At 40.9% G+C, this 23,500-nt stretch overlaps 1 protein-coding gene across 2 annotated transcripts in view; it reads left to right on the forward strand.

The window, feature by feature from the left end:
* GNS (glucosamine (N-acetyl)-6-sulfatase) overlaps window positions 1-22,325 on the forward strand; it is a 53,184-nt gene extending 30,859 nt beyond the window's left edge. Inside the window, exons 10-14 of one of the 2 annotated variants that reach the window (XM_057556789.1) lie at window positions 2,045-2,146; window positions 8,883-8,990; window positions 9,989-10,099; window positions 11,514-11,674; window positions 19,577-22,325. In XM_057556789.1, coding sequence (XP_057412772.1) covers window positions 2,045-2,146; window positions 8,883-8,990; window positions 9,989-10,099; window positions 11,514-11,674; window positions 19,577-19,646 — 552 coding nt within the window. In that variant the 3' untranslated portion in view covers window positions 19,647-22,325. Of the gene's footprint in view, window positions 1-2,044; window positions 2,147-8,882; window positions 8,991-9,988; window positions 10,100-11,513; window positions 11,675-19,570 lie in introns of both variants that reach the window. The other variant, XM_057556788.1, reaches the window with a different exon arrangement.
* The last annotated feature ends 1,175 nt before the right edge of the window (window positions 22,326-23,500 follow it).

Below are 23,500 nucleotides of genomic sequence, written 5' to 3' on the forward strand. Positions count from 1 at the left end.
CTGCATTGGCAGGCAGATTCTCAACCACTGCGCCACCAGGGAAGGCCTGGCAGGTGGATTCTTAACCGCTGCACCACCAGGGAAGTCCCTCTCAACAGTTTTAAAGACTGTTATTTATTTCCAGTAAATGACAGCTTTTCCAGTTACAGGCTGCTGACTTTGTGTCAGTTACTTCTCTTTCATTTCCTCATCTGTAAAATGGGGAAAATACTGCTTTCTATGACTGTGGGGAGGATTAAATGATGATAAGCATTAAGCACTGGCCCAGAATAGGTGCTCAGTGAACACTAGTTCCCTTCATTTCCCTGGTGGATTGTCTCCGTCACTCCAAGGCTTTTTCTAGCCTGTGACCACGTGACTTCTAGACTCTCTGCTACAAAAGTTCATGTGGTTCTTTTTTTTTTTTTTTTGGCTGTGTTGGGTCTTCGGTTCATGCGAGGGCTTTCTCTGGTTACGGCAAGTGGGGGCCACTCTTCATCGCGGTGCGGGGACCGCTCTTCATCGCGGTGCGCGGGCCTCTCACTATCGCGGCCCCTCCCGTTGCGGGGCACAGGCTCCAGACGCGCAGGCTCAGTAGTTGTGGCTCACGGGCCCAGCTGCTCCGTGGCATGTGGGATCTTCCCAGACCAGGGCTCGAACCCGTGTCCCCCGCATTAGCAGGCAGATTCTCAACCACTGCGCCACCAGGGAAGCCCTTCATGTGGTTCTTGAGCCAGAACATATATGGGATAGTCCAGGTTGAGATGTTATAATTGTAAAATACCAGATTTCAAACACTTGATTCAAAAATTTTTTTAAAGTAAAATCTCATCACCTTTTTGTATTGCTTACATGTTGAAATAGTAATATTTAAATATTTACAATGAATTTCACCTCTTTTTTTTTTTTTACTTTAATGTGGTCACTAGACAATTTTAAATTACACGTATGACTCCTGTTCTATCCCTATTGGACTTTGGACTATGCTAGTTTAGGCCTGGTAGCGGTATTGTATACAGAAGAAAAATAGTCCAATAAATCAAGGAGATATGGCAAGGTATAAATGCTGGACAATGTCTTTAATTTCTAGAATCTTTGTTTAAAAACATCCAAGTTTTGGGACTTCCCTGGTGGTGCAGTGGTTAAGAATCCGCCTGCCAGTGCAGGGGACACGGGTTCAAGCCCTGGTCCAGGAAGATCCCACATGCCGCGGAGCAACTAAGCCCATGCGCAACAACTACTGAGCATGCGCTCTAGAGCCCGTGAGCCACAACTACTGAAGCCCATGTGCCTAGAGCCCATGCTCCGCAACAAGAGAAGCCACCACAATGAGAAGCCTGTGCATCGCAACAAAGAGTAGCCCCCGCTCTCCGCAACTAGAGAAAAGCCCATGTGTAGCAACGAAGATCCAACGCAGCCAAAAATAAATAAAATAAACTTATTTTAAAAAAAGAAAATAAATTTAAAAAATAAAAACATCCAAGTTTTGTGCTCTTTAAGGAAACTTATTGATGCATTGTTGGGATGAGTTTTCTGCAGTCTTCAAAAACTACTGCAAACATTTCTTACCAGTGTTGTCACTTCAAAAAACTATTAAAAAGGCTAACATCCTCATTGGTGACAAGCATTCAACCTTTGAGCCTTTAAAAAACGTCAGGAGTCAATTTGAAGTCAAGTTTAGTGAACTAATAAGAATAATCAAGTTGGAAAACACTTTGTATAAAATAGCCCGACATTTTTCTCATCATTCGTAACAGACTCAAGGCAATCCTAAAGGAATCTTGAAAAATGTTTTTATCAGTGGTAACAGTATGGGTAGAATAAACATTAACTTCCCAGGAGCATGTATTATAAACTTTATAAGGCTTTATGTTTTGTATTTTAAATTATTATAGTTATATTTGAATATATGCAGTAGGAAGTATGGGTTGTACAAAAGATAATAGTAAGTGCTGTTTGTCTCACAGGTGGGTTGGGGGGGAAGAGAACTCTAGTATAGATAGAAAAGGAAAATGGGACGAACTGTGTTCTAGATCAATTGACTGTTTTTTCCTCTTTCTCATAGATGCTCGTTGCTAACATTGACTTGGGTCCTACTATTTTGGACATCGCTGGCTACAATCTGAATAAGACACAGATGGATGGGATGTCTTTCTTGCCCATTTTGGTGAGTATAAAGCCCTAAATCAGGCCTGAGCCAAGATTCTGAAATAAATTCCAGGTTATATAAGTAGACTTAAAATTTAAATCTTAAAGCTGTTAAATTAGGGGAGCAGAGGATAGAATTTTTCTCTTATCTGTCGTGGGAAGGAGTTTTCTTAAAAAAAGATGGGACACACATGAACAGAGTTCTATATCCTCCCTTTTTCCCTTCTCCCCCAAAAGCCCCATCATAAAATTAAAACAGGTGACAAATTGGGAAAATATTTGCAACATACATGAAAAAGGGTAATTAGTTTTAATAGATGAGTTCTTAAAAGCAAAGATTAATACCCCAGTATAAAAATGGGCAAAAGAAGTGAATAGTCAACTCCCAGAGGAATTAAAAATGGCCAAAGTCAGTGCAAAAAAATTGCTTCAATGCTGATCAAAGAAATGCTTAACTAAAGGAGGCCTCTGTCGCCTGTAAAACTGGCAAAGATTAAAAAGATTAATACCCTGTATTTACAGAAGTTTGAGAAAATGAAAGCTACTCAGACTCTGTTCATTGAAATGTAATCAGTATAAGCTATCAGTAGGCTAATTTAACAAGACCCATCACTGCAAAATACACATCAAGCAGTCCCATCTGAGAATTTATTTTAAGAAAACAAAATTCATTCAAGAAATATTTGAGGGGGCTTCCCTGGTGGCGCAGTGGTTAAGAATCCGCCTGCCAGTGCAGGGGACACGGGTTCAAGCCCTGGTCCAGGAGGATCCCACATGCCATGGAGCAACTAAGCCCATGCGCCACAGCTACTGAGCCTGCACTCTAGAGCCCATGAGCCACAACTACTGAGCGCACGTGCCTAGAGCTCATGCTCCGCAACAAGAGAAGCCAATACAATGAGAAACCCGTGCACCACAACAAAGAGTAGCCCCTGCTTGCTGCAACTAGCGAAAGCCTGTGCGCAGCAACGAAGACCCAATGCAGCCAAAAATAAATAAAAAGAAATTTTAAAAAAGGAAATATTTGAGTACCTAGTGCCTAGCACTGCCCAGAGCTAAGTATGAAAACCACATGTACTGGGGCTTCCCTGGTGGCACAGTGGTTGAGAGTCTGCCTGCCAATGCAGGGGACACGGGTTCAAGCCCTGGTCTGGGAAGATCCCACGTGCCACGGAGCAACTGGGCCCGTGAGCCACAACTACTGAGCCTGTGTGTCTGGAGCCTGTGCTCCTCAACAAGAGAGGCCGCGATAGTGAGAGACCCGCGTGCCGCAATGAAGAGTGGCCCCAGCTCGCCGCAACTAGAGAAAAGCCCTTGCACAGAAACAAAGACCCAACACAGCTAAAGATAAATAAATAAATAAATAAAATTAAAAAAAAAAAACTACATGTATTAATAGAAGAAAATTGAAAACCTAAATATACAGTAGGGAATTGGTCACATTGTGGCACAATTAAACAATAGACTATTAAACCAACACTAAATGGTGTAGGTATGTATACATTGACTTGGAAACATGCCCACCACATACTATAGGGAGAAAAAGTTTCAAAACAGCATCTTTCTCATTAAATATGTATGTAAATATGTTTAAGCATAGAGAAGTTTGAAGGATCAGTACTCATTATAGATGACTCTTCCTCATTGATTTGTCTGAGTCTATCACAATTTATTATTAGGTAATATATGATTTATACAAGAGAATACCCGTAACTCACATAAGTTATGAAACACAAGAAATACACATGAACCCATCACCCCATTTAAGAACTGAAATATTCCCCATACTGATGCATCTTCCTATGGGCTCCTCCCCATCCCACCCCTTACCTGCCCATACAAATGAGCACTTTTCTGAATTTTATGGTTGTTAATCTCTAGCTTTTATTTTTTAGTAATTATCATGGATGTGTCCCTAAACAACATACCTATCTTGGGGGGAAAAATACCTGTCTTGTTTTGCACTGTAAAAGTGATATTCTACCAGTTGTAATCAGGACTTTTTTCAATTCATCATTGTTTGCAAATTGATCCATATTGTTCACAGATGCCTAATATTCCATTGTAAGAAGGAATGCATCACTACTTGATCATGTTTTCTTGTCAATGTACATTTGTGGTGTTCCCAGTTTTGTTCTAGGAACATTGCTTCTATAGCATTCTCATACATGTTTCCCAGTGAGCATGTGTATATGCACCAAGGTTACAGGAACCTCACATGTTCATTCCTACAAATATTACCAAGTTATTGTACAAAATCGTCATCAGTTTACATTCCCACCAGTAACTTATGAGAATTCCCTTTGCTCTATATGAAACTGTCCGACTACTTAATATTTGCCAATCTAGGGGGTGAAAAAGATCAAAATTATATTTGGTCCTACTGTGCATTTCTTTATTAATGAGATGAATCTTTTTTAATTTTTAATATATACTTATTTATTTTTGGCTGCATTTGTCTTCGTTGCTGCACGCGGGCTTCTCACTGTGGTGGCTTCTCTTGTGGCGGAGCACGGGCTCTAGGCGTGCAGGCTTCAGTAGTTGTGGCTCGCAGGCTCTAGAGCACAGGCTCAGCAGTTGTGGCACACAGGCTCAGTCGCTCTGCGGCATGTGGGATCCTCCCGGACCAGGGATCGAACCCGTGTCCCCTGCACTGGCAGGCGGATTCTTAACCACTGCGCCACCAGAGATGCCCGAGATGAATCATTTTTTTAACAGCTTAATTCACTTACTATACAATTCAGAAGTTTAAAGTTTACAGTTATTCAGAGTTGTACAGCCACACCATAATCTTAATTTTAGAACATTTTCATCACCCCAAAAAGAAACCCCCCAATACATTAGCAGTCACTCCCCCATTGCTCCCTCTCCCAGCACCAGGCAGGCACTAATCTACTTTCTGTCTCTATAGATTTGTCTACTGTGGACATTTTCTAGAAATAGAATCATACAGTATGTGGTCTCTTGTGATTGGCTGAAAAGGGTCATCGCCATTGTAACATGTATCAGTACTTTTCTTTTTATTACTGAATAATATTCCATTATGTGGATGTGTCACATTTATTTATCCACCCATCAGTTGACAAGACATTTGGGTTGTTTCCCGTTTTTGACTATTACGAATAATACTGCTGTGAACATTTGTGTATAAATTTGGGGGCAAACTAATGTTTTCTATTCTCCTGAGTGTATCCCTAAGAGTAGAATTGCTAGGTCACGTGGTGATTTTATGTTTAACCTTTTGAGGAACTGCCAGACTTGTTTCTAAAGTGATTGCACCGTTTTATATATTCCCACCAGCAGTGTAAAAGGGTTCCAGTTTCTCCACGTCCTTGCCAGCACTTGCTGTTACCAGTCTTTCTATTATGTCTTAGTGGGTGTGAGTGGTACTCATTGTGGTTCTGATTTACATTTCCCTAATGACTAATCATGTTGAATATCTTGTCATATGTTTATTGGACATTTGTATGTCTTCTTTGGAGACAGGTCTATGCAGATCCTTTACGCATTTTTTTAAATTGGGTTTTTGATCAGTGAATCATCTTTCATTATGCCTTTTGTGCTTCTTCCCTTGTGAAATGCCTCTTTTTGCCCATTATATTCTTGCTGTTTGTTGTCTTTTCCCTGCATTAAGATATGAGAACACAGGAGTTGAATGTATAAATCATCTCAGTTTATGGTTAGTGTTCTTTGTGTCTTGCTTATAAAAATGCTTCTGAATCTTGAGGTCAGAAAACAATGCTCCCTGATTTTCTTCTGAAAGGTTTGTAGTTCTGCCTCTACATTCAAGTCCTTGATGTATCTAGAATTGGTTTTCTTGTGTGGTAGGAGTCAGGGATCCAATTTCATTTTTTTCTCTGTAAATACTCAGCTGTCTTTTCTGTTCCACAGATCTGTCTCTCCCTGAACCAGTATCTTTTTATCTTGTTATAAAGCTGTATATTAAATCTTTGCGTGGGCACACCTTTCTCATTGTTCTTAGGGGTATCCTAAGAGGCGGTTACCTCTCTTCCCTATAAACTTTTAAAACAGCTTTTCAGATGGCCTAAAAAATCATTTTGGGCTTCGGCTGGAATTACAATGAATCTATAGATCAGATAGAGGGAAATTTACATTTCTTAACTCTTCCCATACAAATCTTATACTGTATACCTTGTTTATTTCTAATTAGGAAAAAAAACCCCTTCACTACAGGGCTAAAATCATTATGTTATTTCATAGTTAATTTCTCTGCAAAGTTTTGGAAATGCCACTTAGGACATGGCTCTTTGCCTTGTTGTTTTGTTTTGGAGGTTGGTCCAGTGAAACCTCTGATGTATTAGGGCTGCAGAGCAGTTTGTGGCTGTTATACCTCTAGCTCTGCCCTAATAGGCCGCTACTAGCCACGTGAGACTATTTAAATTAACTAGAATAAAATGAAAAATTCAGTTGTTCAGTGGCACTAGCCACATATCAGTTGCTCAGAAGCCATTGTATTGGGCAACAGTTACAGAACATTTCAGTCAGAAAGTTCTGCTGGATAGGGCTGCTGTAGACCAGGGATTGGCCAACCCCTGTGGGCCAAGTCTAACCCACCCCCGGTTTTTGTAAATGAAGGTGTCTCAGAACTCAGCCTCCATGTATTTATTGATTGGCCTACTTTCCTGCTACAACAGCAGAATTGAATAGTTGCAACAGAGACTATAAAGGCACAGACCGTGACCCCTCCTGACCATAGGCGTGCAGGCTTCAGTAGTTGTGGCTCGCAGGCTCTCGCACCCCTCCTGACCATCAGTCTTAAACTTGGTGGCACATTAGTATCACCTGGGAAACTAAAATACTAACACCTGGGTCCCAGCCTGATTAATTGGCCCAAGATGTGACCTGGCCCTTGGGATTTTCAAGTCTCCCCCAGTGGTTTTAATTTGCAGCCAAGTTAGAGGCCTCTGCTCTAGACCTCCCAGGCACTCTTTTTACCCCTACATACTTTGACATTTAAGTGTGGGGTTTTGAGGTCCACTCAAATCTGACAGATAAGCTTTTCCCTTGACCCCCAGCTTCCGTGGCTCGGGGTTGGCAGAATGGTTTCTTTCAGGGGAGCGGCAGCTTCTGAAGTATCCTGTGACTTATGATTTCTGAGACCTTCATCGGCACAGGATTGTTCGGGCTTCATCATAGAATAGTGATTAGGAAATACGTTCTTCTCTGACTCTCCCTTTCCAGGCAGCTGTGGCATTCCACGGCCTTGTGCAGGCCATCACACATTCCCCACTGTGGTCACCAGGCTAAATAGGTCCACTCGGGTCCTTAGAGCTGTGGTTCTCAAACTAGCATTCATCAGCAGTGCCTGTGGGGCTGGTTCGAATGCAGATGACTCCCCACTCCCACGGGCAATTAAGAACTTGTGTTTGTAACACATTCCCAGCAGATACTGATCCTGCTGGGGGCACATTTTGAGCACCATTGTTTTGGAGCAGTGCTTCTCGAATTTCACAATGCATATGAGTCACCAGAGGATTTTATTAAAATACAGACTCTGGCTCCTTAAGGCTAAAGTAGGGCCTAAGATTGGGCATGTCTAACAAGCCCCCAGGTGTTGCTGATAGACCACAAACCAGACTTTGACTACTAAGGCTGTAGACCATTTTAAGAGCCCCTTCCGCCTTTACCTTTTGTTCATACATTTTAGAATAAGCTTGTCCATGTTGACAAAAAAATTCTGTTGGAAGTTGACCTTTTATTATGTTGAGTCTTCCAATCCATGAATGCGATATGTCTCTCCATTGATTTAGGTCTTGTTTGGTTGTATCATACAGATCCTCTATTAAAATATTTATAATCAAATAAAAAAAAAAATAAGAGCCCCTTCTAACCTGGCCTCCCCATCCCTGTCTTCACTCCATCTCCAGATTCTGCGGCTGGGCCGACTTTTCTAAAGCACAGCCTTAGCTGTGTTACTTCCCTGCTCAAACCCCCTTCCCCACCCCTCCTTCCCGTAGCTTCCCATCACCTGCTGCTCTTTGTAGAACAAGTGGGCAGCCTGCTATCAGGACCTTTTTCTGTGTGGTACCAGCCTGCCTCTCCACCTGCCTTGGCACTGCTTCCTTGTCTGAAAGCTGGATATCAGGAACCCGTACCACCAGGTGTTCTGCTTCCATCCTGTGCTCACGTTGTTCTTTTGATCCCAAACTCCCTCTTACTCCTAGATCCTTCCTCCTTTCATCATTTTTGTACCTGTCTTAAACTTCCCCACTGCAAATGCTGCTGCTTTCCTTCCGCTCCACTGATGTGCAGCAAAAAGTAAATGAGTTGATATATGTATGGTATCTTCATTCTGACCATCAAGAAGTACTTCAACCCTAATACAGTCCTTAGCACACCAGCCCTGTTGAATTTCTCAGTATGAGCTTAGAAGAGTTCTTACAGGGCTTGCAGACAGTATTGTTTACTCTGATCTGAACCTTCAGCACCTTGCCCTGTGACTTTGATTCTTGCTTAGCTCCTGACCTGCTTCACAGAAGTAGTCTTGGGAAATAACTATTAAATGCTCAAAGCAATTCACATCACTTGTGAGGACTCTATAAATACCAAACGTGATACTCGGTAGCCTTCAAATGTCTCTGTTTTAGTCATTCCCTTCAGTTACTGAACGAACAGTCCAATGTGTTTTGACTCCCAAGTCCCCTTTAGCAGTAGAATGAATAACATTATTAATGAATGACATCTTTATCACAGTCTACATGCCTCACAGAAACCACTTTTGCTCTTCCTTCTAGAAAGGAGCCAGTAATCTGACTTGGCGATCGGATGTCCTGGTGGAATATCAAGGAGAAGGCCGTAACGTCACCGACCCAACGTGTCCTTCCCTGAGCCCTGGAGTGTCCGTGAGTGTAGCCCGAGTTGGCTTAGTAGCTTTCTCACTGACAGCACAGGATGGCATTGGTTTAGATGTGCCAAGTGCTGAAACTCTTCATCTCGGTCCTCCTCCTGTCACTTTGTCACTTGACTCTGGGAGATCAGGAGATAGACAGAGGTAAAAATAATCCTGAAAAATGATGCTTCCCACCTGTTGTCAGAAGGTGCACTTCGAATTCTTCCAGTTTTCGGAACAAGTTCACATATCTGCTTATCTTCTTACCTTATCAGTACCCCCTCCTCTTTTTCTACCCTTCCCAATCGCGGTACCATTTTTCATTAGGGATGTTATCAGTGGCATCCAACAGAGAGACGGGGTTTCCACCTGTAACCGTGCCATGGCGTGTGTCTTGATTTGGTGGCAGCCAGGCTGGTCGTGGAGGTGGTAACAGTGACATTAGCCTCTCTTTAGAGAATGGGAAATAGGAGAGCCAACTCCAAATGGAAGCCGAACACCAGAGTGTTACAGTATAGTAAAGAACCAACCAAAAGATGGTATGGAAGATAGGATGGAATAAGACCTAAGTCCTATTTGGTGATAAGAGCACTCATAAACAACTTACTTACAGATGTTTCCACAAAGCTCATTTTAGCCTTTTTCTCCAACCCTTTAGGATGAAAGATCCTAATACACCTTCGTAGTGACTCATCCGTGTATTGATTTCTTCTCCTTACCGACCAATACGTTTTACAGGTGTTCATTACAGCTCATTCTTGTCGGGAGAGTAGCAGGCAGGGATGGCAAGTCTACAGACAAAGCAGCCACACGCCATGTTCCTTAATCCAGTCAGCCCTCAGTAAGGAACAGAGCCTCACATCTATTTTTGATTTACTTCTCTGTGAAAGGCTTCCTCACTTCTGTCCAGTTGTATGTCTGGCTTGAGCCAACCTGGCCGCCGTGGTAAGCAAGTCGCATTTGTTACTATAGAAGAATGCTCTTCAGTTAACTTTTTAAATGTCCCTACAGCAATGTTTCCCAGACTGTGTGTGTGAAGATGCGTATAACAACACGTATGCCTGTGTGAGGACCATGTCAGAAATGTGGAATTTACAGTATTGCGAGTTTGATGACCAGGAGGTAAGAGGGCCTGCTGCCTCCCCCACCCCTTGTGTCTACTGCCAGGGCTTTGTTGGCTGAACTTCCGTGGCAGAAGAACAATTCCAAGGATGCTCCCTGGGGAGGATGGGTTTCTTATCTGTACTTGCCCTTGGGTTTCCGTCAGTTAAGGAACTAGGATTGCACAAGGCCATACTTGACTTCTCTAACTCACCTTGCTGGGTGGGGTTTTCTCCAGTCCCACCATCACCCACACGTACACTTTAAATGCACGCAGTTCACTTTTTCAGGATACTACATGCCTGGTCTGTTTGCTTCCCTGATAGTTTGGGGTGAAGGTAAGATGCCTCAACTTCTATGGAGATGAAAGGAGTTGGGGCCTCTCTTAGAAAGTTTCTTGGCAACCAGCTTGGTTCAGACCCTTCTGTCGCCACCACAGTGCAGTCCAGTGCTGATCAAACAGATTAGCAGGTTAAAGGCAGCATCCTTGGAGGAAGGTGGCTTTCAGCCAGCCCGGATCAGCGTGGATTATCTGAAGGATCACACTGACTGCCGTCCCGTGTGGTTTCTTACTGTTTATCAGCGAGTGTGCACCTACCCCATCTGGCAGCCCACATCTTGCCATATGGAGCCGGTGCCCGTCGTGTTTTTCAGAAATTGACTTGCTCACTATTTATTTGTAGCTTCTGAGCACTTCGGACAACAAGCAAGAGAGCTTCCCTCAAACTCAGTTCCTTCTGCTTTAAAAGTGATAGTCCGAGGGCAGCTACTTGAAGCCTTTATAGGCAAAATTTATCTACAGTACATCTTCTTAGCCTATCACTAACTCCAGTTTGGAGAACAGAGTACAGATTATGGGGAAATAGTGATATTAGATGTGTCTAATTTTAGAAATAATATTGTATCTTTCCTCAATTGGTGTTATTTATCCAAAACTGCTTTTTAAAATAGGAAAACTTAACATTTTTGTAATACAGGTTAGAGTACTTTCGTATCTGTTCTCATTTGAATCTTCACAATTGTAAGGCAAAGATAAACTTCAAATGTCAGCTCTCACTCAGTAACCTCATTACTAAGTCTAGTTTCTGAGCCCTTGCCATTTGAGGGTCCAGCCTTCGGTTCTCTGCTTTAATTACAGAAGGTAATAAGCTTCTCCCCCTCTCTCCCCTCCTGACTGCCTGAAGGCACAGGGGTGCTGGAGGCCCCTTTCCAGCATGTGGGCCATAGACCCAAAGCAATTCAACCCCCAGAACAGATGCTCCATTGTCTCCTCTATACCCTTGGGCTTTTTGAGAATCTTGAGACCGGATGATATTCTCCTGGGCCTTGGTCTTTAATCTGCCTCCTCCGTTCCCATTTAGAAATAACTCACATGAGTATTTCTTCAAATGTAACCCTTGCTTTTTTCTTGCCTCCATCTTTTCATTTCCTGTAGGTGTTTGTAGAAGTCTATAACCTGACTGCAGACCCACACCAAATCAATAACATTGCTAAAAGTATAGACCCAGAGCTTTTAGGAAAGATGAACTATCGTCTAATGATGTTACAGTCCTGTTCTGGACCAACCTGCCGCACTCCAGGGGTCTTTGACCCCGGGTAAGTTTGCATCGTCCTCAGGAACTTTGTTCAGTGGTCTCTGGCAGTCCTGCCGTTCTTGAAGGCACAGGGAGCCTGACGGGCCCTCCTTGCTCTGAGCTGAGCTGTCTCTCTCTGTTCTGCTTTACAAGGGGAACACTGTGTCCCAGCGCAGCAGCCAGTTGTGCTGGGAAGATGAGCTGCTCTCCACAGCCAGTTGGTGCTACAGCTGGAGACGCAGCCCTGCCCGTACCACACGGGGCTCTTCTTCCTCCCTGTGATGCTTGTCATGGTACCACTTGATGGCACTGGTGACATCTGGGGTTGCTTTAGTGTAAGCTGACCCAGGGCTACCCTGTTCCCTAGTGCCTCTGAGAGCATATGCTTTCATTTCATTTCTCAGAAGCCCCAATTACAGAAACTTGAATACTTGCCAGTAAATTTAATATATTAAATACACACAATGAAATAGAAAGTATGAACTCTCAAGTGTCTAAATAAATAAGCCTGCTGCAATATGTGAAGGTTGGAAAGATATTTAACGCTCACCTACTAAGTCAGCTCTGTTCCTCCTACTCTCATTCCTCTTAAACAGTAACTTTTCATCAGTAACATGGCTATCAGCACAGCATGCATTTGAGCTGTGTGTGGCAAGAAGCCTGTCATTTTTTTGCTTGAAGATTATAAAATTCAAAATCAGACTTTCATTGGGAAAGGATTATTTCAGTTCTTACACTCTGATTGTAGGAGAGGGGGAAGAATGATGTCCTAAGCTGATGGAAACTAGTAAATTATTCAGCTACCTTTCATGTGAAGTGGTATCTTCAATCCAAATCAGTGAGGAATGTATGTGAATGAGTAGAGAAAGGGGATTGTAGACTATTTATTAAAGAAATGTAGTACTTTTGCTTTTAAATAGTGTATATAGAGCCAAAGAGACATAGATGCCAGCAAACTAAAGGTAACAATATAAAAAGACAATATTTATCATAATTTTATATCATTTAAGCTAATTAACTTTTATATGGATAATCTTGTTAATGTGTAATTAGTAACTGATCAAGCATTCTGACCACCCAGCTTTAATCTTTCCTCCAAGTTAGTGAAATGGATCCTTATTTGGTGGCAGTTCCTTGAAATAGGAAGTTCATTCTCTAAGATAGAAGCACTAGACTTCTAATTGACACATGCTGATTTTGCAGTTTCTAACAGCTACTTTGCTCAGAATGTTTTACCAAACTAAATAAAGTTAGATGTCTATAGCAGTCGCTGACTGACTCTAGGAATTTAAAGCCAGCATCTAACTAAATCTTGCATAGAGGGTCATGAGACTTGGACATCTTGGACTGTAATGTTGGGCCACAGAAGGTCAAATGCAGCAGCCCCGTTAAGTGTTAGAAGGACTCGACCATAGAATTCCCCTACAGCCCTTAGAGCCCAAACAGGTAAATTTCACATGAGGAAATAGTGCTTGGAGTTGTGATTTGCTCAAAGGTCAACTGTTTGGAACTGATTTAGCAAGATCTCTTGACTTCCAGGCAAGGTTAGTTAGTTAGTTAGTTAGTTAGTTAGTTAGTTAGTTATTATATTTATTTATTTTTGGCTGTGTTGGGTCTTTGTTTCTGTGCGAGGGCTTTCTCTAGTTGCGGCAAGCGGGGGCCACTCTTCATCGCGATGCGCAGGCCTCTCACTATCGCGGCCTCTCTTGTTGCGGAGCACAGGCTCCAGACGCGCAGGCTCAGTAGTTGTGGCTCACGGGCCCAGTTGCTCCGCGGCATGTGGGATCTTCCCAGACCAGGGCTCGAACCCGTGTCCCCTGCATTGGCAGGCAGATTCTCAACCACTGCGCCACCAGGGAAGCCCAGGTTTGGTTTTTTTGTTTTTTGTTTTTAATTTTTATTTTATTTTGGAGTATAGTTGATTTACAGTGTTCTGTTAGTTTCAGGTGTACAGCAGAGTGACTCAGCTATGTATACATATGTCTATCTTTTTCGAATTCTTTTCCCATTTAGGTTATTACAGAGTATTGCGTAGAGTTCCCTGTGTAAGTAGGTCCTTGTTGGTTATGTATTTTAAATATAGTAGTGTGTATATGTTAATCCCCAACTCCCAATTTATCCCTTCCCCCACCTTTCCCTTTTGATAACCATAAGTTTGTTTTCTAAGTCTGTGAGTCTATTTCTGTTTTGTAAATAAGTTCATTTGTATCTTTTTGTTTTTTTAGATTCCACTTATAAGTGATATCATATGATATTTGTCTTTCTCTGTCTGACTTACTTCACTTAGTATGATAATCTCCAGGTCCATCCATGTTGCTACAGATGGTATTATTTCATTCTTCTTCATGGCTGAGTAATATTCCATTGTATATATGTACCACATCTTTATCCATTCATCTGTTGATGCACACTTAGGTTGCTTCCATGTTTTGGCTATTGTAAATAGTGCTGCAGTGAACATTGAGGTGCATGTATCTTTTCAAATTATGGTTTTCTCAGATATATGCCCAGGAGTGGGATTGCAGGATCATATGGTAGCTCTATTTTTAGTTTTTCAAGGAACTTCCATACTGTTCTCCATAGTGGTTGTACCAATTTACATTCCTACCAACAGTTTAGGAGGGTTCCCTTTTCTCCACAGGCTCTCCAGCATTTATTGTTTGTAGACTTTTTGATGATGGCCATTCTGACTGGTGTGAGGTGATACCTCATTGCAGTCTTGATTTGCATTTCTCTAATAATTAGTGATGTTGAGCATGTTTTTATGTGCTTATTGGCCATCTGTATGTCTTCTTTGGAGAAATGTCTATTTAGATTTGCCCATTTTTGGATTGGGTTTTTTTTTTAATATTGAGCTGCTTGAGCTGTTTGTAAATTTTGGAGATTAATCCCTTGTCAGTCACATTGTTTTCAAATATTTTCTCTCATTCTGTGAGTTATCTTTTCGTTTTGTTTATGGTTTCCTTGGTTCACTTTTGTTTTTATTTCCATGACTGTAGGAGGTGGATCAAAAAAGATGTTGCTGTGATTTATGTCAGAGTGTTCTGCCAATGTTTTCCTCTAGGAGTTTTATAGTATCCAGTCTTACATTTAGGTCTTTAATCCATTTTGAGTTTATTTTTGTGTGTGATGTTAGAGAATGTTCTAATTTCATTCTCTTACATGTAGCTGTTCAGTTTTCCCAGCACCACTTACTGAAGAGTGTCTTTTCTCCACTGTATAGTCTTGCCTCCTTTGTCATAAATTAATCAACCATAGGTGAGTGGGTTTATTTCCAGGCTTTCTATCCTGTTCCATTGATCTCTATTTCTATTTTTGTGCCAGTACCATACTGTTTTGATGACAGCTTTGTAGTATAGTCTGAAATTAGGGAGCCTGATTCCTCCAGCTCTGTTTTTCTTTCTCAGGATGGCTTTGGCTATTCAGGGTCTTTTGTGTCTCCATACAAATTTAAAATTTTTTTGTTCTGGTTCTGTGAAAAATGCCATTGGTAATTTGATAAGGATTGCATTGAATCTGTACATTGCTTTGGGTAGTTGCATTGAATCTGTACATTGTTTGGGTAGTACAGTCATTTGACAGTATGGATTCTTCCAATCCAAAAACATGGTATATCTTTCCATCTGTTTATGTCATCTTTGATTTCTTTCATCAGCATCTCATAGTCTTCAGAGTACAGGTCTTTTGAATCCTTAGGTAGGTTTATTCCTAGGTATTTTACATTTTTGATGTGACAGTAAATGGGATTGTTTCTTTAATTTCTCTTTCTGATCTTTGTTAGTGTATAGAAATGCAACAGATTTCTGCATATTAATTTTGTATCTTGCAGCTTTACCTAATTCACTGACGAGCTCTAGTCATTTACTGGTAGCATCTCTAGGATTTTCTATGTATAGTGTCATGTTATCTGCAAACAGTGACAATTTTATTTCTTCTTTTTCCATTTGGATTCCTTTTATTTCTTTTTATTCTCTGATTGCTGTGGCTAGGACTTCCAAAACTATGTTGAATAAAAATGGAGAAAGTGGACATCCTTGTCTTGTTCCTGATCTTAGAGGAAATGCTTTCAGCTTTTCACCATTGAGTATGATGTTAGGTGTAGGCCTAACAATGTAAGCATTGGCCTTTATTATATTGAGATAGGTTCGCTCTAGGCCCACTTTCTGGAAAGTGTTTATCATAAATGGTTATTGAATTTTGTCAAAAGCTTTTCTGTATCTATTGAGATGAAAATATGATTTTTATTCTTCAGTTTGTTAATGTGGTGTATCACACTGATTGATTTGCAGATATTGAAAAATCCTTGCATCCCTGAGATAAATCCTACTTGATCATGGTGTATGATCCTTTTAATGTATTTTTGGATTCGGTTTGCTAGTATTTTGTTGAGGATTTTGCATCTATGTTCATCAGTGATATTGGCCTGTAATTTTCATTTTTTGTGGTATCTTTGTCTGATTTTGGTATCAAGGTAATGGTGGCCTCATAGAGTAAGTTTGGAAGTATTCCTTCCTCTGCAGTTTTGGAGAATAGTTTCAATGGAATAGTTTCAAAAGGAAAGCTGTTAACTCTTCTCTAAATATTTGATAGACTTTGCCTGTGAAGTCATCTGGTCCTGGACTTTTGTTCATTGGGAATTTTTTAATCACAGTTTCGATTTCAGTACTTGTGATTGGTCTGTTCATATTTTCTGTTTCTTCCTGGTTCAGTCTTGGGAGATTGTACCTTTCTAAGAATTTGTCCATTTCTTGCAGGTTGTTCATTTTATTGGCATATAGTTGCTTGTAGTAGTCTCTTATGATCCTTTGTGTTTCTGTGGTGTCAGTTGCAACTTCTCCTTTTTCATTTCTAATTTTATTGATTTGAGCCCTCTCCCTTTTTTTCTTGATGAGTCTGGCTAAAGGTTTATCAGTTTTGTTTATCATTTCAAAGAACCAGATTTTAGTTTCATTGATCTTTTCTATTGTTTTCTTTGTCTCTATTTCATTTATTTCTGCTCTGATCTTTGTGATTTCTTTCCTTCTACTAACTTTGGGTTTTGTTTTTCTTTCTCTAGTTGCTTTAGGTGTAAGGTTAGGATGTTTGAGATTTTTCTCGTTTCCTTAGGTAAGCTTGTATTGCTATGAACTCTCTCTTAGAACTGCTTCTGTTGCATGCCATAGGTTTTGGATTGTTGTGCTTTTGTTTTCATCTGTCTCTAGGTATTTTTTGATTTCCTCTTTGGTTTCTTCACTGATCCATTGGATGTTTAGTAGCATTTTGTTTAGCCTCCACGTGTTTGTGCTTTCTACAGTTTTTTTCTTGTAGTTGATTTCTAATCTCATAGTGTTGTGGATGGAGAAGATGCTTGATATGATTTCAATTTTCTTAAATTTATTGAAGCTCTCTTTGTGGCCCAGCATGTGATAAGTGCTGGAGAATGTTCCATGTGCACTTGAAAAGAATGTATATTATGCTGCTTTTGGATGGAATGCTCTATAAATGTCAATTAAGTGCATCTGGTCTAATGTGTCATTTAAGGCCTGTGTTTCCTTATTGATTTTCTGTCTGGATGATCTGTCCATTGATGAAAGTGTGGTGTTATTTTAAAGTCTGCTTTGTCTGATACGAGTATTGCCACTCCAGCTTTCTTCTGATTCCCATTTGTATGGAATACCTTTTTCCATCCCCTCGCTTTGTCTGTATGTGTCCATAGATCTGAAGTGGGTCTTTTGTAGACAGCATATATATGGGTCTTGTTTTTGTAGCCATTCAGCCAGTGTGTGTCTTTTGGTTGGAGCATTTAGTTCGTTTTCATTTCAGGTAATTATCAATATGTATGTTCTTATTGCCATTTTGTTAATTGTTTTGGATTTGCTTTTGTAGGTCTTTTTTCTCCCCTTCCTCTTTTGTTCTCTACTCTTCTGATTTGATGCTCAACTTTTTAGTGTTGTGTTTGGATTCCTTTTTCTTTTTTGTGTGTGTGTATCTGCTGTAGATTTTCAGTTTGCATTTACCATGAGGTTTTGATATAGCAGTCTATATATATATAGAAGATTATTTTAATTTGCTGGTCTTTTAATTTCAAATGCATTTCCAATATCCTGGATTTGTACTCTTTTCTTCTCACAGTTGCTGGTTTTGATATCATATTTGTGTGTGGATGATTTCCTACCTTTACTGTATGTTTGCCTTTACCAGTGAGCTTTCTCATTCTTAATTTTTTAGTTGTGGCCTTTTTTTTTTCCCTGCCTAGAGAAGTAGAAGTTCCTTTAACATTGGTTGCAAAGCTGGTCTGGTGATGCTGGATTCTCTTAGCTTTTGCTTGTCTGTAAAGCTTTTGATTTCTCTGTCAACTCTGAATGAGAGCCTTGCTGGGTAGAGTCATCTTGGTTGTAGGTTCTTCCCTTTCATCACTTTAATATATTGTGCCACTCCCTTCTGGCCTGCAGAGTTTCTGCTGAGAAATCAGCTGATAACCTTATGGGGATTCCGTTGTATGTTATGTGTTGCTTTTGTCTTGCTGCTTTTAATATTTTTTCATTGTCTTTAATTTTTGTCAATTTGATTAATATGTGTCTTGGTGTGTTCCTCCTTGTGTTTATCCTGCCTGGGACTCTCTGCACTCCCTGGAATTGGGTGATTGTTTCCTTTCCCATTTTAGGGAAATTTTCAGCTAGTATCTCTTCAGATATTTTCTCAGGCCCTTTCCCTCTTCCCTTCTTCCATGAAATTGCTTTGTTTTTTTAACCGTAACTGTCTTGCACACATTCGGGAGGCTTATAACTAAGATTCTAGATGCTGGCCTTGCTGATGTTAGCCTGAGCTATTTAAACTCCACCTGGTTTTCTTTTAAATTCTAGAGTGGGTGTCAGCAGACTAGATATCACAGGCCCGCTCCAGACACCACCAGTTGGAATACAGTGCACACAAATATTTATGTATTGCCTGGGGCTGCTTTTGCACTTCAGCAACAAAGTTGAGTAGTTGGGACAGAGACTGTGTGGCCCACAAACTCTAAAACATTTATTATCTGGCCCTTTACAGAAAAACGTGGCCAACCCCTGCTGTAAAATAATACTAAGAGTTAGTGTCTGTTACCATAAGGTAGCTGATAAAAGTAAAATACAATGTTATTTCCAGATCAAAGTCCAGCCAGCCTGTGGGGGTTTTTTTAGGTGTTTTTTTTTGGCCATGCCCTGAGGCACGCGGGATCTTTGTTCCTCAACCAGGGATGGAACCTGTGTCCCCTGCAGTGGAAGCTCGGAGTCTTAACCACTGGACCACCAGAGAAGTCCCCAGTCTGTGTTCTTCATGTCTGCCAGGTCTCAACTCAAGTTACCATTGGCATTCATTCTTACTTCCCCACGGGTGGGAAATAAGTGATTTTATGTGCCACATGTTTTACATGAGTTGCCTTCCTGTTTTGTTGGTGGCCAGAGGGGTTGGTGACTTACCTAAGTTCATAATGAGCCAGATTCAAGCTCCTGTCAGGTGCAGACCTGCATTCTTACCCACCACAGTCTGTGTGTCTAAACTGAAAAAGAAGACAGGCCTTTGAAAATGTTGGAAGGGCTTTCAGCAAGGACTAGACTCTTCCCCAGGCTGCTTTATAGTTGAGGGATCGCCCCCCCCCCAAAAAAAAGTAAGCTCAAGCCCTTCCTCCTAACCCCTTTCAGGATTAGCCTTACTTCTGTTTCTCCTCTCCTCTCCACTTCCACTATATTATTTTGTGCTTGCTGACTTATGATGGAAATGCTCTTAATTACTAAGTACTCTTGCTTTGTACTACAGACTTTCTCACTAGATCCCCTTCTGGTGACTTAATTGTTCCTTTTGTATCCCTTCCTGCCATTCTTTCCAGTTAATATTCTGAATGAAGTACTCAATGGCTAACTGTAGTTAATGTGACATTGTTTTTTTCTTTTATTGTGCCCAGATACAGGTTTGACCCTCGTCTCATGTTCAACAATCATGGCAGTGTCAGGACTCGAAGGTTTTCAAAACATCTGTAGCACCTCTGCAGTTGGATCCCTTGCACGCCTCTTTCTGATGAAGTGATTGTAGTAGGTGTCTGTAGCTAGTCTTCAAGACCATGCCTGGAAGGGTTTCTGGACTGGCTTTAAGTCCTGTTTGAAAAAGCAACCCAATCAGCTGACTTCCTTGTGCAATGTGTTAAACTGTGAACTCTGCCTGTGTGTCAGGAGTGGCTGTCCCTGGTCCCTTTATTCAACTGATGATGATACTCCTGAGGTCTTTGTTCTCACCAAACCCTTTCTGTCCTGGGGCCCACAGTTCTTGATTATTCCCCATGTGGTCAAAGTCTAGATTTGTAAATCCATTCAGATAAATGGCAATGCTTTAGGGGGGCAAGGTTTTTGGTATACAGCTTGACCTAAAATCAGAGGACCTGCATAGCATTCGAGATTGAACACTTCACTATCAAAAATACTAATATCACATGGCTTGAAGAATAACCATCAGAGCTGACCCATCTGATTGATTAAGAACAAATACCATTGTTTTTAGATCAGTAGAAGTACACTGTTTATAATATCCATCACGATGGATCACAAATTCAAAACGCATCAATGAAGCTCTGTTCATTTTTTTGGAAATTCTGGGCTGGTGCTACATTGAAATAGAACAGTAGCAAGCTTTTGGTAAAGGCTAATTCCAGGTAGTTACTGAAGGTGATGGACATCTACTTTCCAGTAGCTGCTAACCATGTGAGGTGCCAGTGAACGCCAGGGGTATCTGGGGAATGTCTCTTCTCTCGATACTTTCCTTTCTCGGATCTGAAATATAAAGTGGGTTAAGTATTTCAGCAGAGAAGGACTTCCAAGGGTTGGTGAAGGTTGTGTTTTCTGAGGGCCTTCTGTAGGTAGGGCTCTCTGGTTGACAGGTTGAAGGGCTATAGATCAGGGTGTAGTAAGAGCCTGTCCAGCAGGGGGCCTGGGTTCCAGTCCCATGTGTGACGTTGTGAGACTCCCTCCCTCTGCATATTGCTGACATTCTATTCATTTGTTATAAGATGTAAGAATTTCTTAGAGTTGATGCAGAGTACCAACTACTTACCTTCTTCCCTTTCAGAAAACTTCATCTTGAGTTTTTGGAGTCTTGTGTAATTTGGGCCTAATTCACTATTCCTCTGTCGAAACCCGATCTTCTTGAGATTTCCTCACTGTTTAGAACACCCGCATTTTTGTCTCTTGGCTCGAAGACCAATCCCATTTCTTGTGTCTTCTTCACAAGAAGGTTAGTTGGTGATGTGGCAGCAGGGGAGGAGGAGGAACTGTGGTTTATAAGCTGTTCAACTCAGGCAGTAGTGATTTTAGCTTTATGTAAGGTCCTAGGTTGAGCTTTAAGCACTTTGTAAGACATGGCCATAAGTAACTTTTCTATCACAGTTCCAGATAGCCATGTTGGGTTAATAGCCATTGGGTTTAATTCCTTTACCTCATACAATCCCAGTAACTGTGGTGGTATTTAGAGGTGAAATGGGCAAGTGAAATGAATACCTCTGCTGTGACCATTTTAGGAAAAGAAATTCTAACAATTTTGTAACTAAAAGCAAACTACAATGTTGAGTATGGGTATTGGCTTTATTCTACACTTTTGAGTCTTAACATTAATCAATCAATCAGTCAGCTTCCACATTAATAGAAGTTGACCATGGTTATTCCTGAATAAAGAGAAACCAACTCTTACCAGGTCTTGTACTGTGATGTCATATTATTCAGTTTTATGATGCTGGTTCCTGAAAACAGATGATGTCGTTAAGAGTGACACAAATCAGCTGCTGACAGTATTCCTGTCCCACTGCTCTTACATTCATCAGACTTTTTTGTTTGGGGGGTGGGCGGGGCAGAATGCAGTGAAGCCCTTTTTTTGTACCCCTAATTTTTGAATGGCCTCTAATTTGACTTTTTCTCTTGGACTGGTTGCATTCTGGATCTACACTAAAATCATCTTTCATAAAGAGACCTCAGTTTCTAGACTAGACTACAGACCACAAAATGCACTGGAATTTTTCTGAATGATATGTACAAGGGCCCCACTACAAGAGGCTTGCCTTGTTTCTCTCTTAATTGTACTGATTTGAATTTTGATTATTTTCCCTTTTAAGAAGACCAGGTCCATATGTATTGGTAATAGAAAACTGTAACCATTAGGAACGAACAGAGGTCTTGGGGAAGAATAGAGATTTTGCCTTATAAGATTGCCTATTACAAAGCTCTCCCTCAAGTAAAATAACAGTCCCTACAACTATAAAGTAGGGAATGCCTTTTGAGTATCTTTGACCAATGGTGCTGTTGCAAAATACATTTTAATTGACAACAGTAGGGTTTTTGTACAAAATAGTAATGATAGCCATGGAAGGTTATATTTTTGTGTCTAAGGACTAGTGTTTTAATGAAAGAAGATAAATTGTCCCAGGATCCTTATTAAGAGAAAGCAAAGGGTATTTAAACTGATTCACCAGTGGAACTAGGTGGGAATATTTGGGTCTTTTGTTTCACCACTGCTTAGGTCCAACTAAATTTGTGTATTCATGTGTTTGCATCATCTGTTCTTAGAAGTTATTCTGCCCTGGCTCTGTGTCATCTCAGTCATTTGACTAAGAAAGTGCCCTTTGAAGGACCCTGTTCACTGCTGCACTTTTCAATGAATTAAAATTTATTTCTGTTCTAGTGGGAATGTGTCCTTTGTTTTAGTCCACAAGTAATAATTTTGACAAAATGTTCTTTGCTGTATACTGTTTAATGTTTTAATCACTCACCTAGTACTGGAGATGGGCTGTTCCGCATTGGGTACCATAGTCCCTACCTGGAAACCTCGTGGTCCCTGCTGCCCAGTATCCCTGAATGAGCACCATGTAGAAAATCCTTCCTGATAAATCATTATGCATTTACAGTTTGGAGAAAAAAAAAAAAAAACAACTTACCTTGACCAGCTTTAAATTAGATAAACTAAGCTCACCATCAAAGGTGCCTTGCCTTGATGTTCAGTCATGTGATCCATTGCCCTAAATGAGAAGTAAGTCCTACTGGAGTTGACAAACTTTTTCTTAAAGGGATAGTTAATATTTTAGGTTTGCAGGCTATGTCTCTATCACAGCTACTTAACTCTGCTGCTTCAGTACAAAAGTAGCCATAGACAACACAAATGAATATGCATGGCTATGTTCCAACAAAACTTTACCAAAAAAAAGCATAATTTGCCAACCCCAGACCTAGTAGGTTGCCTCTTATAAGTTCTGAAGACCAAGCAGAAAAACAAGATGTTAGAAGATACCCATAAAGTTTCCAGACTACTATCAGAAAAACAATTGAGTTTATCACAGTATCAAGCCACCAAGGAAGAGGAGAACATTTATTTACATAGACTCAAAGTGAGGGTAAGTACAGACTCTACTAAATCCATTTTTCTAATTTGTAGCCCCCCCCCATTCCCACTGAGACTGTACCCTGCCCTGTAGAACCAAACAGACACTGTACAGATTTAGTATTTGTTTCACCTTCTTTCTCTGCCTGCCATGGGTTTAAAGGGGTAGTCACGTGTGTACCTTGAAGTCTGTAGCAGCAAGAGCAGAGAGCCTAAAGGCCCCAAGCTGAATGCACTGTGCAGAGACCTTTACTGATGGCCTAGGAATTACTATATGAGGCCCCAAGCTGAACGCACTGTGCAGAGACCTTTACTGATGGCCTAGGAATTACTATGTGAGGCCCCAAGCTGAACGCACTGTGCAGAGACCTTTACTGATGGCCTAGGAATTACTATATGAGGCCCCAAGCTGAACGCACTGTGCAGAGACCTTTACTGATGGCCTAGGAATTACTATATAAGGCCCCAAGCTGAACGCACT

The sequence above is a fragment of the Balaenoptera acutorostrata genome, chromosome 11 (assembly GCF_949987535.1).
Source record: "Balaenoptera acutorostrata chromosome 11, mBalAcu1.1, whole genome shotgun sequence".
NCBI lineage: Eukaryota > Metazoa > Chordata > Mammalia > Artiodactyla > Balaenopteridae > Balaenoptera > Balaenoptera acutorostrata.